General features: G+C 32.2%; 1 protein-coding gene across 7 annotated transcripts in view; it reads left to right on the forward strand.

Annotated features, from left to right (window-relative positions):
- LOC127846389 (uncharacterized) overlaps positions 1-9,817 on the forward strand; it is a 97,798-nt gene extending 87,981 nt beyond the window's left edge. For 3 of the 7 annotated variants that reach the window (XM_052377595.1, XM_052377598.1, XM_052377602.1), the window contains 16 exons: positions 694-783; positions 1,381-1,408; positions 1,553-1,584; positions 2,251-2,278; positions 2,423-2,454; positions 3,131-3,158; positions 3,303-3,334; positions 3,994-4,021; positions 4,166-4,197; positions 4,827-4,851; positions 4,995-5,026; positions 5,699-5,726; positions 5,871-5,908; positions 6,531-6,558; positions 6,713-6,744; positions 6,915-9,817. In XM_052377595.1, the coding sequence (XP_052233555.1) occupies positions 694-783; positions 1,381-1,408; positions 1,553-1,584; positions 2,251-2,278; positions 2,423-2,454; positions 3,131-3,158; positions 3,303-3,334; positions 3,994-4,021; positions 4,166-4,197; positions 4,827-4,851; positions 4,995-5,026; positions 5,699-5,726; positions 5,871-5,908; positions 6,531-6,558; positions 6,713-6,744; positions 6,915-7,021 (620 nt within the window). In that variant the 3' untranslated portion in view covers positions 7,022-9,817. The remainder of the gene's footprint in view (positions 1-693; positions 784-1,380; positions 1,409-1,552; positions 1,585-2,250; positions 2,279-2,422; positions 2,455-3,130; positions 3,159-3,302; positions 3,335-3,993; positions 4,022-4,165; positions 4,198-4,826; positions 4,852-4,994; positions 5,027-5,698; positions 5,727-5,870; positions 5,909-6,530; positions 6,559-6,712; positions 6,745-6,914) is intronic. The other 4 variants (XM_052377596.1, XM_052377599.1, XM_052377601.1 and 1 more) reach the window with 4 other exon arrangements.
- The last annotated feature ends 5,390 nt before the right edge of the window (positions 9,818-15,207 follow it).

Here is a 15,207-nt window from a genome sequence, read left to right on the forward strand (position 1 = left end):
CTTAATTTAAGGTGGTTGAATACACCAGGAAAACATGAAATTAATTTAAAAATCAAAATGTCTCGTATAAAAATTCGCGCAATCATCATGTTGCAGGCTACCTTCCCCACTTGCTAAAGCATCCGATCGTCACGGATGAATGATTTCATCGTTTGCTTGCACATAATGTAGTATCATGATCACATGTACACTTTCAAATAAAAATATGTACTCATATGTACTCATAATTGAAATATTGAAGTTTGAAAAATGTTGGGTTAGAAAAGACATCGACGTTATATAATGCCAATTTAATTTAATTTCCATAATTCAGTTTTTACCTCAGGAAAACATTACATTAATTAAAAAAAATGGTTCGCATGAATATTCAGGAGCGCAATTATACAACCCAGTCGGTCATTCAGACCTTTGTGTTAATGCGTTTTACTTTTCACATTTTTATTTTACGTTGAACGATTTTGAGAACTTTACTTTTCCATTGATTTTTTTAAATGTGTTATGTTTAATATTTTTATGTTGATCAATTTCAATTAAATTCAAATAACGTATTATATATGTGTTGATTTACTCTGAGTCCAAATTTCAACAAAATCAGTTCTAAAGTAAGGGAGCTATATTGATTTGATTACGTGTTACGTTAGAAAAGTCTCCAAGTGTACTGTCTGCCGGTTACATTATAGTTTAATTTTTCAGAAGATTATACAAAAACAATTATATGGACTTTAATTGCAATCGTCCTGACGATACTGATTGGCAGCGGAATTGCCTTGCGCCAAGTAAGAAGTAAGTAAGAAACATTATTTGATGCACTATGTGATAAGTTCTAAAATCTTGTCAACAAGATGGGATTGAGATGATACGTATATTTACGTCACTTCATTGTTCATAAACAAGTTGGAATTATGGTATTCTTGTATATTGTAACCATTTAAGTATTAACAGGCAAGGTATTCAACTTATAACTCTCTTTTATTGTTTTATTTTGAACTGCAAATCTATGATAATCATGTAGTTTTTAGACACCTGTGTGTTTGTGGTTAATATCGAGCTCAGTGTTTCGGTGTGTTTAACAATAAATCGATTTAAATCCCGAATGTTTCGGACTGACTGTTCAATTGCCATAACCAAATTTTGAATCCTTGTTTTCTATTAATGTTTGTATTGCAATAGTATCGTGCATTGTATATGTGATTGTTACATAAATAAATAGTCGAGGTTATCAAACAATCTCCTCTAGGTGTCTTGTTTTTCTATAATATACTTGGTGTAACATCACATAATCAATTTTGTATTTAGTAAGCAACATTTTCATGAAAGCCTATAATTAATAAACATTGTTTAAATAGTTAAGAAAAATCACTCGTTTTATTCCAATTACAGGGAGAAGGGCTCTGAATGCCGTTCAACTGTAAGAACCTACGTAAAACGCTTATTAATTTTTGTTTAAATTGTAGTTTGAATATAACATATTTAATAATTGTATTCAATTAGTCGTTATCGATAACAGTATATAATTTACAATATAATGATAACTGCATTTTGTCATGTTTAGGAATCAACTTCAATCCTCGAATAGTCCCCAGGGTGAGTGCTAGATATCATTCCAGTATAAAGTTATTTTTAATTGAACTTAACGCCAACGTCATTTCTTAAATAATATATGCTTAAGATCATGTCCCCATGGTGTATATGGAGGATCACGCAATGGTTCAACTTATTACAACAAACACATACTTTTTGTCACAATGTAATTAAGCAACAACACAGGTATTAACATGAAAGATGTGTTGTATTCCTAAAACACATTCAATGACAATTGTGATTTATTGTTTTAAATTTAAACTAAAAATCTATGGTAAAAATGTTGTTTTTTTAACACGAGTGTGTTTTTGGTTAATATCGAGCTCAGTGTTTTTGTGTTTTTAACAATAAATCGATTTAAATCCTGAATGTTTCGGACTGACTGTTCAATTGCCGTGACCAAATTTTAATCCGTGTGTTCTGTTAATGTTTGTATTGCACGTAGTATCGTGTATTGTATAGGCGATTGTTACATAAATGAATAGTGGGGTTTATCAAAACAATATCTCCTAGGTTTGTTGTTTGTTCTATTTTACACTTGGTGTAACAACACATTATCACTTTTGTCCAGCTATTTTATTCAGTAAGTTACATTTTCATTAATGCCTATAATTAATAAACATATTTCTGTATAGTTACGAAAAATCTATCTTTTTATTTCAAATACAGGGACGACCGCTCTGAATACCGTTCAATTGTAAGTACCTACATAAAACGCTTATTTATGTTTGTTCAAATTGGAGTTTGAATATAAAATTTTTAACAATTGTATTCAAATATTCGTTATCGATCACATTATATAGTTTACAATATAATGATGACTGTTTTTTCTCATGTTCAGGAATCAACTTCAATCCTCGAATAGTACCCAAGGTGAGTGCTTGATATTATTCCAGTTACAAGTTATTTTTAGTAAAATTAAACCCGAACGTCATTTCTTAAATGATACATGCAAAAGATCATGTGTAAAATGATGTATAATGCGGTTCACGCAATGTGGTCACCTAATACAACATACACATACTTTTTGTCACAGTGTAATAAAACAGCAACACATGTATTAACATGAAAGACGTGTTGTAACCCTTAAACGCATTCAATGGCAATTGTGATATATTTATTGTTTTAAATTTGAACTGCAAATCTAAGATAATAATGTTGTGGTTTTTTTAACACCTGTGTGTTTGTGGTTAATTTCGAATTCAATGTTTATCTGTGTTTAACAATAAATCGATTTAAATTACGAAGGTTTCGGAATGACTGTTCGATATCCGAAACCAAATTTTTAATCCGTGTATTCTGCTAATGTTTGTTTTGCACGTAGTATCGTGCATTGTATAGGCGATTGCTACTTAAATGAATAGTGGGGTTTATCCAAACAATATCTCCTATGTTTCTTGTTTGTTATATTTTAAACTTGGTGTAACAACACATTATCACTTTTGACCAGCTATTGTTTTTAGAAAGAAACAATTTCATGTATGCCTATAATTAATAAACATATTTTTATATAATTAAGAAAAAATCATTCTTTTTATTCCAAATACAGGGAGTAGGGCTCTGAATACCGTTCAACTGTAAGTACCTACGTAACACGATGATTATTATTTATTTAAATTGGAGTTAACATATAAAATGGATAACAATTTTATTCAAATATTCGTTATCGATAACAGTACATAGTTTACAATATAATGATAACTGCATTTTGTCATGTTCAGGAATCAACTTCAATCCTCGAATAGTTCCCAAGGTGAGTTCTTGATATCATTCCAGTACAAAGTTATTTTTAGTAAAATTAAACACAAACTGCATTTTTTAAATAAAACATGCTTAAGATAACTTGTTAAATGACGTTTATGGCGGTGTACGCAATTGGTTCACCTAATACAACATACACATACTTTTTTCACAGTGTAATAAAACAGCAACACATGTATGAACATCAAAGATGTGTTGTAACCCTTAAAGGCATCTAATGACAAGTTTGATATATTTATTGTTTTAAATTTGAACTGCAAATATAAGATGATAGTGTTGTTGTTTATTGTTACACGTGTGTTTTTGTGGTTAATATCGATCTCAGGGTATCAGCGTGCTTAACAAAAAATCGATTTAAAAGAAAGTTTCGGACTGACAGTTCAATTGCCGTAACCAAATTTTGAATCCGTGTTTTCTGTTAATGTTTGTATTGCACGTAGTATCATGTTTTGTTAAGGCGATTGTTCTATAAATTAATAGTGGATGTTATCAAAACAATCTCTTGTTTTTTTCTAAAATATACTTGGTGTAACAACACATTATCACATTTGACCAGTGATTTTAATAAGTAAGCAACATTTTCATAAATGCCTATAATTAAACAACTTTTTTAATATAGTTAAGAAAAATCACTTTTTATTCCAAATACAGTGAGAAGGGCTCCGAATGCCGTTCAACTGTAAGTACCTACGTATAACGCGTATACATGTTTGCTCAAAATGGAGTTTGAATATTAAATGGTTTATAATTGTATTCAAATATTCGTTATCGATAACAGTACATAGTTTACAATATAATGATAACTGCATTTTTTCATGTTCAGGAATCAACTTCAATCATCGAATAATCCCCAAGGTGAGTGCTTAATGTCATTCTACTAGCAAGTTATGTTTAGTAAAATCAAAACCACACGTCATTTCATAAATGATATATGCTTAAGATCATTTGTTATTTGATGTACACGCAATTGGTTTACTTAATACAACATTCACAGTTTTTGTCACAGTGTAATAAAACAGCAACACATGTCTTAACATCAAAGATGTGTTGTAACCCTTAAAGGCATATAATGACAATTGTGAAATATTTGTTGTTTTAAATTTGAACTTCAAATCTAAAATAGTAATGTTGTTGTTTTTTATAAGCGTTTGTGTTTGTGGTTAATATCGAGCTCAGTGTTTCGGTGTGTTAAACAAAAATCGATTTGAACCACGAAAGTTTCGGACTGACTGTTCAATTGCCGTAACCAAATTGTTAATACGTGTTTTCTGGTAATGTTTGTATTGCTCGTAGTATCATGTATTGTAAAGGCGATTGTTGCATAAATGAATAGTGGAGGTTATCAAAACAATCTCGTCTAGGTTTCTTATTGTTTCTATAATATACTTGGTGTAACAACTTATTATCACATTTGACCAGCTATTTTATTCAGTAGGCAACATGTTCATAGTTAAGAAAAATCACTCTTTTTATTCCAAATACAGAGAGGGCTCCGAATGCCGTTCAACTGTAAGTACCTACGTAAAACGCTTATAAATTCTTGTTCAAAATCCAGTTTGAATATAGAATGGTTAACACTTTATTCAAGTAGTCGTTATAAATTACAGTATATAGTTTACAATATAATAATAACTGCATTTTGTCATGTTCAGGAATCAACTTCAATCATCGAATACTTCCCAAGGTGAGTGCTTGATGTGATTCCAGTAACAAGTTATTTATAGTAAAATTAAAATCAAATGTCCTTTGATTAATGATATATGCTTAAGATAATTTGTTCAATGATGTATATGGCGGTTCACGCAATTGGTTCACTCAATACAACATTCACATACTTTTTGTCACAGTGTAATAAAACAAAAACACATGTAATAACATGAAAGATGTGTTTTAACCCTTTCACGCATTCAATGACAATTGTGAGATATTAATCGTTTTAAATTTGAACTGCGAATCTAAGATAATTGTGTTGTTTTAAACACGTGTGTATGTGTGGTTACTATCGATCTCAGTGTATCGGTGTGTTTAACAATAAATCGATTTAAATCCCGAAAGTTTCGGACTGACAGTTCAATTGCCGTAACCAAATTGTTAATACGTGTTTTCTGTTAATGTGTGTATTGAACGTAGTATCGAGTATTGTGTAGGCGATTGTAACATTAATGAATAATGAAGGTTATCAAAACAATCTCTCCTGGGTTTCTTGTTGTGTTTTTTTCTATTATATACTTGGTGTAAAAACACACTATCACATTTGACCAGCTATTTTATTGAGTAAGTAACATTTTCATTGTCTATAATTAATAAACATATTTTTGTATAGTTAAGAAAAATCACTCTTTAATTCCAAATACAGGGAGAAGGGCTCTGAATGCCGTTCAACTGTAAGTACCTACGTACAACGCTTATAAATGCTTGTTCAAATTGGAGTTTGAGTAAAAAATGGTTTATAAGTGTATCAAAATATTCATTATCGATAACAGTCAATAGTTTACAATATGATGATAAATGCATTTTCTCATGTTCAGGAATCAACTTCAATCATCGAATAATCCCCAAGCTGAATGTGAGTGCTTGATATCATTCCAGTAACAAGTTATTTGTAGTAAAACTAAAACCAAACGTCATTTCTTAAATGATACATGCTTAAGATCATTTGTTAAGTGGTGTATATGGCGGTTCACGCAATGTGTTAACTTAATACAACATTCACAGTTTTTGTCATAGTGTAATAAAACAGCAACACATGTCTTAACATCAAAGATGTGTTGTAACCATTAAAGAACTTCAAATCTAAGATAATAATCTTGTTTTTAACACGTGTGTGTTTGTGGTTAATATCAAGCTCAGTGTTTTGGTGTGTTTAAAAATACATCGATTTAAATCCCGAAAGTTTCGGACTGACTTTTTAATTGCCGTAACCAAATTGTTAATACGTGTTTTCTGTTAATGTTTGTATTGCACGTAGTATCGTGTATTATATAGGTGATTGTTACATAAATTAATAGTGGAGGTTATCAAAACAATCTCTCCTGGGTTTCTTGTTTTTTTCTATACTTGGTGTAACATCGCATTATCACTTTTGACCAGCTATTGTATTTAGTAATCATCATTTTCCGTACTGCCTATAATTAATAAACATTGTTTAATATAGTTAAGAACATTCATTCTTTTTGTTCAAAATACAGGGAGGAGGGCTCTGAATGCCGTTCAACTGTAAGTACCTACGTAAAACGCTTATAGATGTTTGTTCAAATTGGAGTTTGAATATAAAATAGTTATCAATTTTATTCATATATTCGTTATCGATAACAGTTTATTAATGTATATAGTTTACAATTTAATGATTACTGCTTTTTCTTATGTTCAGGAAACAACTTCAATCATCGAATAGTCAAAAAGGTGAGTGCTTTATATCATTCCAGTACCAAATTATTTTTAGTAAAATTAAACCCTTAAACGCATTCAATGACAGTTGTGGTATATTTTATTTCTCAAATTTAATGAAAACAGTTTATTCATTTTGAAGTGATGCTCGATGACGCCCATGACTACATTATCAAATGTTGTAGTTAATGAAGTACGAAAGTACGACATGCAAGTGAAGACACATAACGCAGAGGCCAAAGAGGAGAAAAATAACGTCAAGGTGGTCAATTCCTCAGACTTCGTAATTTAGGAGAATTACAGTAAATGAGAGAAAACAAGGAATACGTAAACGAAGAGTTCTATTGTGTAGTCAAATATAGTAAACCTAGAGGAATTACGTCCAAAAAGGTATTTTAATATAGCTTGAGTTCTGTAAGTGCCAATTGTTTAACTCCTTAACGCAAATTTACATGTTCGTTTTGAAAATGTAAATACTTACACCACTCATTAGGCATGCTTTAAAACAAATAAACGTCCGCGAAATAACCTGCTTGATAATAGCATTTCCTGGATAAAGCTGTAATGCTCAAAAGAAGGACGTAATTATATCAAATGCCGTCTATTTGTGTTTATGGTATTCGTTAATTTGTATTATTATGGGAGGGTGACAAACTCTTCAGTTTGTTGTCATTAATATAAAGATCGGTTATTTTGAGGAATATGTACGATTAAAAAATCTGGTGATACTGTCAAACATGTTACTTTGCTCGGCACGAATACATTTACCTTTAGTCAATTCTAATTTGTCAGTACATTTTCTATCATGAGTTTATGAACATTTGTATATGCAATTAGCGAGCTTCTTCGAGAATTTTGACAAAATTCTAGGGCTTGTATAATTAAGCATAGTACGTTACGACGAGTGGTAGCTGTTAAAGCTGCTTAAAAGTTTTACGTCGTTTGCTGATTACGTTTATCATTTCGCTAAAAATGCATCATGATCTGTGTCATTCAATCAATAAGAATCTTATGAAAACACTAACTGTTTTTTTACATATATTATAGCAGAAAACAAATCACAACATTTTTGTGATGTTCGTTTTGCACCAGAAATAAGCAAAAGTTTGTTTTTAAAACTATTAATGTTATGAACACAGAAATTTCAAAATGCGGTGTTATTGTCTCTTTATATTTCTTTATCTTAACTATTTAACCATGTTTATTTGGGAGGCGAAAATATAATGTATGACTGTAAAGTTATGTTATACCATGCTAAAATCTACATTACATTTCGTTTCAAGTGTATTTCTGAAGTAAGAATGTTAGTTTTTGACCGTTATTTTACTCGGGGTGTAAAATATGTACTGTTATGTTATGTCAGTTCGAATAATCTAATCTCTAAAGTGTATTATATGGTTTCCTATTTTAATTTTGCAGTTATTAAAATGTTTTATACTATATATCTGTTTTCCTTTTTATACCCCCGGTGCTTTGCATTGACCGTTCCAAGGCGGTGACCCAATCTTTATTCTTCTATGTGTGTATGTTGTTTCGTATTTTGCTGTTTCGTACTGTTTTGGCATTTGATCACTTGCCTTAAATAAAGGACCAACAAATTGAATTGTATATAAAAAGAATGCACTACTGCTACATCAGCTGGAGTTTCACTTCTTTATATTGAATATTCAAGCCATTAAAGTGTATGATAATATATAGTTTGTCTCCTATTTGTCTAGTGCAACCATGATATTGTATTATATTGTAAAGCTTTATGTCTAATTGGATGAATCGACTTTGAAATAATTGCATATGTATTGTGTTACTCATTATTATTATTGTTAAGCTACGTTATGCGGTTGTTTGTAACACTCCAAGAGGCCTGTTTTTAGATAGACGAATAGTTTCCGTATTTTTAACAATGATTCCAAAAATTTAATGACAGTTAACATATCACATCACAGTAGCTTTTCAATATACACAGTGCAATAGTTTCGCAATTTCCATGCCTCAAAAGGAATGATAATTTTATCCATGAGCCTTTAAGGATCGTTGGCTTTTCACCATGTTTGTATATTAAAGTTTTGCATTTCTTGTGTTATTCTGTATTTCTTTCAGACTTCGTATATTTTGGTTCAACAAAATTTTAGTTCTTTTAAAATGTGTGTATGTTATGTTTTAGTAAGCAGTGTATCCGTCGTTTGCTGGCAGCTTTTCTTTTGCCATAATAACAAGTTAGTGTTTGAGCAAATGATAGATGTTTTATTTGTTGATGAACATCAATTTAAAATGAAATGGTAGCAATCTAACAAAGCAACCATGTATCGAACACTTTGTTCCCATCATTCTCCTGAATACGATTTGTTTTTAAATAACACCCTGATTTCAGTCTTAAGCTTATTTTCGTGAGTTTTGTGGTGTATCATAATGAATGTTTTTGGGTTTTGTTGTCAAACACATTTTCAAATTCGTAATAACCATACTATAATAGCATGAAGCATGATAGTTTCGCTTCGAAAAATAAATGAATGTGTTATAACGCATGAATGTTTTTAGAAATATATTGAAATAGACATAAGTGAACATAATTATAGAGTGAACCATGCACGTGTAAAGAATTTTTTGAAAACGCGATTAGAATACATATTAGTTATTTTTGCAGGAATATAGTTTCAATAACGTATATTAATATTAATATTTTAGTCGAATATATGACAAATGTAGTTGTTTATGATTCATTCGTTTTGCAAACAATTCTTAATGATCTTTTCTGCATTTTTGTGTTTGTTTTTATATCAGTATTTTGCCTTAAAATTTGCAAAATTCTGTATATTTAAAAATTAAAGTCATCTTTATTTTTCAGTATCGTCTTTTAACATGTTTGACCCCATATAATTCAATATTCCTTTTCCATAATTGATATGAAGCTATAGTAAATACGTTTTTGGCTATTTGAATGATTATCGCATTTTTGGACAACGTGTGTAATGTACATTACTGTAAAACAATGCACATCTTTGTAAACCTACATCATGATATAAGAGAGAGCTATGCTTTGTATGCTGTATTGTATGTATGAAAATAAAATCATTTGCCTTTAAAACAACTATTTATGCGTTTGTATTGTTTTGACAAAATTCTTGATAATTACGCCTTTATCAAAAAACAGATTACGACAAGTCCCGGTTTAGTTTTAACGTTTTTATTAAAACTCGAATGCATCTTAAGCCTAAGGCTTATTGTAACGATCTCAAGTCCATTTCCTCGGCCTAGAACAAGTGCTTGGTGTCTTTGGGGGAGATCTTACGAACGCTCCCTCACGGGGATCTAATCCGGGACCTCCCGGTCGCTAGGCGGATACCATATATTACACCACGTCGACCTGAGTCCACATTGGGTCTTCACAATACAAGTGCTATAGTTATTATGTTCCATTCTTAATTCGATATCTTATTAACAGAAAAGAACAGACAGAATTCGTGCTGTCTTTCTTTTTATGGATATACTGTGTAAGTGAGATATTATAAAGTTGTAATATGATTTGAAAGATATGCGTCGTGTAATTAATATTCTAAGATTTTATTTCATACATCATGGCAATAAACCAGAAAAGATTTGCCATATTATACGTGGGACCCTCCAAAATGTGGTTTGTTTGTTTTTGTCGAATCTTCTCTCATGAAATTCAATATAGATGTCGCAATGGTTAAGTATATGTTATTGCGTGAATCGTGCGTTCTTCACTGCAACTCGGCATTGCAACTTAATCAGTAATCATGGACTTAAATAAATACAAAAGCGAAATACAAATCCGCTCCGGCAAATCTTGCAATATGCTAACATCAATAAACTCCATGTATAGATTTCGAAACGCTTGCATGACCCGTGCACAAAGATCAAACGTCATTTAACGCTTTTGGTTCAAATTTCAGCTTTGGACATACAACAGCATTCCGGACTGTTTTCCGGGTAATATATATCTTCCACAATCGTCAAGTTCACACATACAAGAATTTCAAAGTGTGGGCATAATACAGGTTTTCCGATTGCAACTTCATTCATCAAACTATTTTTAAATAACCTATCATAAATGTACATCATGACATGACGTCATGTCTAAGCCCCTATGCGCTAACAGCGTGATTCGATTTGTCGTTTTTCAATTAAGACAAAATTGGGATCACAGCAACCGCTTGTTAAAATTTCCAGCGTTGTGGTAATTTTAATTGTTCACAGAGTTACCGCTGTATTCAAATCGCCTGGAAAAAAGCTTAATTTAGAGATGGCCTATTGGATGCAAGATCTGAGTTTCCTGTTCAAAGGTCAAATTTAGATCTGTAAATTACTTCATTTATGGGGTAATTGTACACTGTATTATCACAAGGCGTCGCTCGCAAAACCTGTATCCGTAGAAAATCCATAAAGGCTTTACGTCAATGGAAAAGCTAAATACGTATATCATCGTAAGTATATCAACGTATTATATATTGCGCAAATTTTAAATGTATCATTAATCGGACACATAAAACATATTGCCAAAAAATGTAGGCGATTCGGTAACTTCATGTTGCCTGTTAGGCCTGTGTACCTTGCATAGAAGCAAATATTATACTTAAAGGGGCCTTTTCACAGATTTTGGCATTTTTTTAACTTATTCATTAAATGCTTTATATTGATAAATGTAAACATTGGATCGTAAAAGCTCCAGTAAAAAATCAAGAAAAAAATTAAAAAAAGGAAAAGAACATTGCCCGGAGCAGGTTTCGAACCAGTGACCCCTGGAGTCCTGCCAGAGTCCTGAAGTAAAAACGCTCTAGCCTACTGAGCTATTCCGCCGTGTACAGATTCGTGATGTAGTTTATACCTTATATAAGCAATCTTTGTAGTTTCACAAAATTTAACGACAAAAACAGAACTCTCCAAATTATTCAATCGTTTCGCGTTGCAACGCTTTATAAATTTTAGGTTTTAAAATCATCAAAAGATGCATATAATGGCTATATTAGAGCATGGTTAATGTTCAGTATTACTGTTTCCTCACAAATATCATAACTAAAACGAAAACTTACGAATCTAAAACAACTTTTTTCAATTTTGTCAATTTACCAAAGCGTGAAAAGATCCCTTTAAAAGTTAGTTGTTAATCTAAGGCTGGAAACGGCTTTTGTAGATTACGCTTAATCCCTTTTCCCAAAATGTAAGATCAAGATCAATGTTTTTTTAATAATAAGAACATGGATGGGATTTTTTACAACGGGAAAGATACGTGGCTTAGAGCATCTTAAATACTTAAATTATGCTTTAATTTATTTTTAATAAAGCATGAACAAAATATGTGTATTGAAGCATATACATAGAGAACATATGGTTGGTGACGTTTGTGATCATCTGATATCAGACGAGTCTAAAAGGTGTATGAATCACACCATTTTGAAGGAATCTGATATTAATCGCATGCTATCAAAAGTCAACAAACATATATTCGATTTATCATGCAAATTCTTAAATTATATTGTTCAAACATATACCCTCAACATGCCAAATCATACGAGGTGCAAATATATAGCTTTTTACTTTACTGAACAATATTTAAAATCGATATATATATTTAGCTTCACTATTTTAAAATAATGAACCAGTTTTGTATTTCGAGATCATCACGGCCCCTATAGGTATTTCAAGGTTAAAAGTTCTCATGTTATACTAGTGACTTTACGAATGACTAAACGCATTGTCGGGCTTATGAAATCTATGCGAACAACAGGAATCTATGAGGAAAACACGATATTTGAGCCCGTTGAGAACACTGTTGTTCGTTTAGTAACAATTTTGAAGCCATTCAATGCAATGTCCCAGAGAAACATTGACAGCTGCTTTAGTTGTAGTCTCGCCTGTATGGTGACGTTAATGACGTCGCTCTGACGACAACACTGTCCGAAATATCGACAATCGGTCTGAATACAGATCGCAGCTATTACGCTAGGAACGGCGTAGAACCATCAAGGCCATCGCAGTCGCGTTGATCCCAACGGTCGCTAAACGTGTGTTCTTCAAAGCTAAATATTTTTCATTATTTTGCTAATTTTAAAACAATTTTAAAGTCAGTCTTCCATGTTTTAAGGACACACAATGAGTTTGGCGTTTACAATATTGCCGTTTTCGACTAGCGTTTCACTCAGCATGAACGAGCCTTGTGTTGTTCCTAATACTTTCATGCTCTACAAAAATATTAGGATCCTCTGTGCCTGTAGTTTCATTTGCTGATGTATCTCATTTGTGTATGACTGTTGATCTCTCGATCCATATAGTCTTTGTTGCTTCCGACACAGCTGTTAAACTTGGAGATTTTCGCGTTTGGTACGGTGCATTTAAAAAATCTTCACTTTAGCTTGTTTCGTTGTATAATGCATCTTCAGTTATATCCCACCAGGACTTAGATTTATTTCGGAAGGATTCCTGAGAATTCTTTATATGCACTTAAAGTTTACTTTTCGATGAGTCCAATGTAATATAAGCCATCAACATTACTTATTAACGCCTCAACTGTACTTTGGTTGCCAAGACAGTTTTTTACTTGTTCAAATATGTTTGATAATTTAGGTTAAATATTCGGTGAACTCATGATCTACTACCGCTTTTCCTTTCACTGAAACGGAAGTGAAAGTCTCTTTTTCGGTGTTATTCGTCTATTGAATATAATTGTGTTTCTCGTGAATTTCAAGTCAAGAACTGTAAAAAAAATATTTTAGATTTTGGAACTCACAATGAAAAATACTAAGGACTTCATTCATTTATAACCTCTTACGAAATATATTGTATAACTCATTAATAAGAGTGTATAATAATTGAGCAGAGTACTTAAAGTACTCATAGTGGACAATTCGACAGTCGAGAGGTAATTAGCTGGATGACTGGTTTAGTACACACTCAACTGATTGTATATCATACAGGATAATAAAGATTAATTCTTCGAAATTGAAACATCGGAATGAGGCATAACAACAGTATCCGGTTTACGCCTTAAAGAATACGTTTCCGCTGTAACTCATATTTGTCAATCTGACTTCACAGCTAATTTACATTTCATTTGTTATTATATTGTAAGACAGCATATTTCTACCAAGATGTTAATGTGTGCGTTTAATTTATATAGAATGTTGACGTCTATTAAGATTTTGGTTGATACATATACATTTAATTGTAAATAACGCTAGTGCACAATGATGATGATGATGATGATGATGATGGTGATGATGTTGCTGCTGCTGCTGCTGCTGATGATGATGATGATGATGAGGAGGAGGATGAGGATGAGGAGGAGGAGGAGGATGATGATGATGATGATGATGATGATGATGATGATGATGATGATGATGATGATGATGATGATGATGATGATGATGATGATGATGATGATGATGATGATGATGATGATGATGATGATGATGATGATGATGATGATGATGATGATGATATGATGATGATGATGATGATGATGATGATGATGATGATGATGATGATGATGATGATGATAATGATGATGATGATGATGATGATGATGATGATGATGATGATGATGATGATGATGATGATGATGATGATGATGATGATGATGATGATGATGATGATGACATAACTCGGTAATCGGACGTGTTTTTTTTTCAGACTTTAAATCCAAGTAGTTTCGTAGGAATACGCAATTAGCATTGAGGGATGACAGTAAGAATGTTAAGTACATACAATTATGTATTTGCTTAAACCAGCGAATGTTATATTATGCGAAAACGATGTCAACTCAAGCAAGTAAATGTTTTTATTCCAGCGTATATCTGAAGATTTCAGTTGACAAACAAAAATGTTACTGTTTAAAACAAACTCATCTGATGCGTTTTTTGTAAAAAATAATTCTTTCATTAAAACATATTCATAAAATTGCGAATCTTTAATCGAACTGAGTTGCAGAAACTTCTTTCGTAAACTATTTGTGCGCGTTTATGTTTATATCATAGTGTCCTACAAATGAACTGATCCCGCGACTGAGTTAAAGTAAAGCTACAGATATTCACGCCGTTTCTTCGCTGCAGTGATGTATTGGCTTCACCAGTTGCGTGTCCCACGGCAAGTATGTCCACGTCCACGAACCAAGAACAACAATTTATTGTCGAGCATTGCATCTGTAGTGTGTGTAATCGCATTTACATCATGTAGTGGAGGCAGACATGCCTTAACAATTAGTCTTTCTATCTCAGGCGTCAGCTGAACCCAGTAGCACCGTCCAACGCTGGGCTATACTGCCTTGCTCTGTGAACAGAGGGTTAAATGCATGTGTGTAGAGTGTCGCCCAAAATAGCCTTTGCAGTCAGCAAAGGCAAATCAGGGACGACACTTTCCGCCTAATCATGATTTTCGCTAAGAAGAGTGTCTTTAAACGAAAAATATCATAAAAGCGGAAAGTGTCGTCCCTGATAAGCCTATTCGGACAGTGCAGGCTACTCTGGG

This window comes from Dreissena polymorpha, chromosome 9 (genome assembly GCF_020536995.1).
Source record: "Dreissena polymorpha isolate Duluth1 chromosome 9, UMN_Dpol_1.0, whole genome shotgun sequence".
NCBI classification, from domain to species: Eukaryota; Metazoa; Mollusca; class Bivalvia; order Myida; family Dreissenidae; genus Dreissena; species Dreissena polymorpha.